General features: G+C 33.1%; 1 protein-coding gene across 2 annotated transcripts in view; it reads left to right on the top strand.

Moving 5' to 3' along the window:
• The window catches only part of LOC107605464 (histidinol-phosphate aminotransferase, chloroplastic), a 5,302-nt gene extending 766 nt beyond the window's left edge, over window positions 1–4,536 (top strand). Inside the window, exons 3-10 of one of the 2 annotated variants that reach the window (XM_016307351.2) lie at window positions 433–516; window positions 798–952; window positions 1,038–1,135; window positions 1,786–1,894; window positions 2,031–2,188; window positions 2,812–2,954; window positions 3,454–3,594; window positions 4,125–4,536. In XM_016307351.2, the coding sequence (XP_016162837.1) occupies window positions 433–516; window positions 798–952; window positions 1,038–1,135; window positions 1,786–1,894; window positions 2,031–2,188; window positions 2,812–2,954; window positions 3,454–3,594; window positions 4,125–4,256 (1,020 nt within the window). In that variant the 3' untranslated portion in view covers window positions 4,257–4,536. Of the gene's footprint in view, window positions 1–432; window positions 517–786; window positions 953–1,037; window positions 1,136–1,785; window positions 1,895–2,030; window positions 2,189–2,811; window positions 2,955–3,453; window positions 3,595–4,124 lie in introns of those variants that run through there. The other variant, XM_021105229.1, reaches the window with a different exon arrangement.

The following is a 4,752-nucleotide window of genomic DNA, read 5'->3' as shown; positions in this document are numbered from 1 at the left end:
TTGTAGAAACTGATAAGAGTTAGCTTTTGAGACACGAAAACAATGAAAATAACAAAATCCTGTCCTCACTATTTTATGTTCTTCTTTCACAAAATCATAAAAAGAGAAAACCTTTAAAATGGGAATGGGAATGAAATAAGAAACAAATCACTCTCCCACCCCACCCAACAAAAAAAAATGAAATTAGTCTTATTGGTTCTATGTTAATACTTGTTTTTCTGTTTGATTGCTATGTCACTTGCAACTCACTGCACATGTATTGCAAGTTCATCTAATGTAATTTGTCACCGCTTCTTAGCATAAAAACTTCTCAGCACTGAACCCTGGCTTTTGTAACACTTGCGGTAGGCCTAAGCACTTTGTTAGTGGTTACTTTTGTGGGGGAAAATCATTTCATTATGATGCAATTTAGTAAACAAAGATTCTCTGCAGGTTTTATCTTCTCGTCTTGGACGCAAGCCTGAAGATATTGTTAAGTTAGATGCTAATGAAAACCCTTATGGTCCCCCTCCCGAGGCAAGTGTTTCATCTTTTCCCCCCTAGCTTGTAGTTTTTCCATATTATGAGATCTCTTGATCCATCATCCATGTAACCAAATCCACCTAATGAAGCATGATTTAGTTAATGTTTGTTGTTGGTTAGTTGTTCTTTTTTTTTTTTTATTATTTCTTTTCCCCCCTTAACTATTGCATAAAAATGGAAAATAATTATCTGCTAGTATGATATTTTTTCTCTAAGCTATACTCATGTTTATGCATATGTATTGTCACCTGAGTTTACTGTCAGATGTTTGATAGGTCATGGAAGCCCTAGGATCAATAAAATTCCCATATGTCTATCCTGACCCAGAGAGCCGCAGATTGCGTGCAGCTCTTGCCCAAGATTCAGGCCTTGAATCTGAATATATTCTGGCAGGATGTGGCGCAGATGAGCTTATTGATTTGATAATGCGGTTAAAACCCAAACTCTTATATTAAGCCTCAAATTCATTTTTTTCCTTTGACAATAAATGATTATCGTGCATACATGATGCTCAGTTGTGTGCTTGATCCTGGTGACAAGATTGTGGACTGCCCGCCAACCTTCACAATGTATGAGTTTGATGCTGGAGTTAATGGAGCACTTGTCATCAAAGGTAAGAATAACATTTCATACATGTAGCTTTTAAAAAGTTTTTCTTTTTGTATGATTTTAAAGTCTAAATAAATTTTGTTTAACTGTTGCGATACATATAAAGTAAAACCAATAATGAGTCTTCATGTTATATGAGCTGGATCTATACATTATTCAATCCTAAAGGATCTTTAGGAAAAGGGTGTCCTAGAGATATTAAATCAACCATGAACCTCCAATAAGCTTTTAGTGCGTTGGTCATTGACAATTGTTGAATGAGAAATAGGTATCTCTAAACAGATTGAACCTTGAGATAGTAAATTGGTTCATATGTTATGAATAAAGATCTTTAGCTTTTAAACTTTCTAGTGAGAATTTGTTCTTATGATATTATAAATCCTGTTATACTGGTCAAATACAAAAGATAGTACTTAAACAGATTATATTTTCATATTTTTGTAATAGGATAAGGCTTTGTTGTTGTTATTTAATGTAAAGGCTTATATTTAATGGTTGTGGATATTTAGATATTAAATGGATCACTTTAAAGGTCTTTTGTTTTAATTTTTCTTATCATTCCTATTGTCCTCTTAACATTATTGTGTGTCAAGTTATTTTTTTTGTGTGTGTAATGTCAGATTTGCATAACTATCTCAGTTATTTAAATTGTAGTTCCAAGGAAGTCAGACTTTAGCTTGAATGTGGAACACATAACAGAGGTTGTTAAACAAGAGAAGCCGAAATGCATCTTTTTAACATCACCAAATAATCCAGATGGAAGGTGATTGATTGTCAAGTATTCCTTTTTTCTATTCTATTTTCAGATTGTTTTTATGTCATTAGTATGCTGGAAATTTGCGTGTATCTTCTGTTAGATTTTGGTTCTGTTGATACTGTTCTGACAATTTTCCCAACAGTATAATTGATGATGAAGTACTTCTAAAGATACTTGAGCTTCCAGTATTGGTGGTGCTGGATGAAGCATACATTGAGTTCTCAGGAATCAAATCGAGGATGACTTGGGTCAAGAAATATGAGAATTTGATTGTTCTTCGGACATTTAGCAAAAGGGCTGGTATTGTTCTACCTTTTCTTTTAATCGATGTTGAACACGGGTTATTGAAAATGGATTGAGAGCTCGTCTTGTTCCCTTATATATATTAATGCAAATAACCTAATTATGAATGAGGAAGCCTTCTATACTTTGTTTTTATCCTCCATCTATCATTGTTACTTTTCGGTACATCATTGGATCAACTGTATCTAGATACATTAATTCAAAGATGTACGAAAAAGAGGCGGTGACTGATAGAACAATGTCTTTCGGGCATGCAATTGGTCTACTTGATTGCAAATGCTATTATATTGGTGACATAACAAGGATTGAAGCCTTGCAGGTTCAGGTTAAACTCGAGTGAAAGTGTATGTGAGCTTGAACTATTGGGATTTATGGTTGCTGTGAAACTAAAACTATCATACTTTAACACATTTTTGGTTGATAAATCATAATATTGGGATCACTGAGGAAATGGCTCCCTAGATTAAGCATCACCTGTTATCAAAGTGTATTTGTATTGGAAAATTTAATTCTAGAGAAAATACCATTCTTTATGAGTATGATCATAAAAGTTGTGTTTGATTAGTATCTTCTAATTGTGGCCCAATGAATTCATATTTTGAAATGAATTGCTGGTTCAGGTTTAGCCGGACTTCGTGTGGGATATGGAGCTTTTCCTTTGAGCATCATTGAGTATCTTTGGAGAGCAAAGCAACCATATAATGTCTCTGTTGCCGCTGAAATTTCTGCGTGTGCTGCATTGCAAAATCCTACTTATCTAGAGGTTCTTTTTTCTTTTTCTTTTGTGTGGTTAAGCTCACATATTTACTTTAAATTTTAATTATTCTGGAGGTACGTATAGTTTTTACTTAATTTTTTATTAGGTCCCTATAGTTTTAACGTTTCTAAATAAGTCCTCTGGTTTAAAAATTTTGATTAAGCTGTTGTAGCTGATGATAAATTGCCAATTTAGATAGTATATAGACTTTACCACAATTTTTAAAGCCGAGGAATATGGTTGAATAATGTTTGTACAGGGAGTTAATAAGGAATATTTAGCCTATAGGGGAATGATTGAAATGTTTTGTACAATATACGGATTTCGATACAAAGTTTTAAATTATAGGGATCTCTAGAGTACTTAAACTTTATTATTACAAAAGAGACCGCCGCATTGTGACACATTAGAGTCAGTAACTTTTATCTGATATGCACATAGAAGGATCAAGTATAGTACACTTAAAATGCACTTGAAATTCTTAAGAATTGAACCTAACTTGCAGAATGTAAAAGATGCTCTGCTGAAAGAACGAACGAGGCTGTATGATCTCTTGAATGAAGTTCCGTTCCTTCGACCGTTTCCAAGCCATTCTAATTTCATTCTCTGTGAGGTCACCTCTGGAGTGGATGCAAAGAAGCTGAAGGTGCTTTCCTTTTCTTTTGTATCAAACTTTGTTCTTAGTATCTTGTTAGTCGCGCATCAAATTTCATCTTTCGAATTTTTTATCAGAGACTTGGAGCAGATGTATTGCAAAATCGCTTTGTTAATTAGGGTTAAATAAGTTTTTATTCCTTGTAAAATCGTGATTTTTTGTTTTAATCCCTGTAAAAGAAAAAATTGGATTTTGGTCCTTGTAAAATTTAAAATTTCCAATTTCAATCCCTAGTGTTAGTAAATGGTGAGTTAGTAGGTTAAATACTAGGGTAATGCTATGGTGAAGAACGAAGTTTGGTGAAGAGTAAAGATTATTCTTTTAACGATGTAAAATAATAAAAATTTACATGATCAAACCGGAAAAAGAAATGTACAGGGATTAGAACAAAAATCACAAGTTTTGCAGAGATCAAACTTTATGTAACCCTATTAGTTTTTGTTTTTAGCATGTCGAGTTAGCGAATATTATTTTGTTATTAATAATTTTAACTAAAGATTGTGTACATGAAAACCAAACAGGAGGATCTTGCACAAATGGGAGTGATGATTCGTCACTATGACAAGAAAGAGCTAAAGGGCTACGTTCGTGTATCTGTTGGTAAGCCTGAACACACAGACGCACTAATCAACTGCCTTAAGAAAATGCCCTAGTTACCACCATTTCTAACTGTTAATTTAGTAGATTTCATTTTATGTTAATGTAATTCATCACATTTTACATGAGATTTTTTGTATTCCGTATTAAATTGAAATTGTATATTATTGGGGGATATTATTTCTTTCTTAGAAACTAATTTTGGTGCGTTGACAATATAAAAGAGTTTTGTATTGTGATCTAGTATGTTAATGTTAGTAAGTTTTTCAAATGAGGAGGAGGTTATTTTTGTCAGTTTAGGATTGAATCTATGCACTCGAATTTTCTTATTAACAATGTATCTTCTTTTATTAATTATTAGTATTATAAAGTTACCGTAGTTAACCAATTGTCATACTTCTTTTGTCTTGGCGCTCCCTGTATTATTTAAAATTCAGGTGAAGTCGACTTCACGTGAAGTTGATACCTGAGAGCCGTTAGATGAAAATTTAGTCAAATCAGTCAAATTATTTAACGGCTCTCAGGTATCAACTTCACGTGAAGTCGACTGCA

This window comes from Arachis ipaensis, chromosome B06 (genome assembly GCF_000816755.2).
Source record: "Arachis ipaensis cultivar K30076 chromosome B06, Araip1.1, whole genome shotgun sequence".
Lineage (NCBI taxonomy): Eukaryota > Viridiplantae > Streptophyta > Magnoliopsida > Fabales > Fabaceae > Arachis > Arachis ipaensis.
The sequence above is the reverse complement of the archived record's forward strand: the minus strand, read 5'-3'. Positions and strand labels throughout refer to the sequence as shown.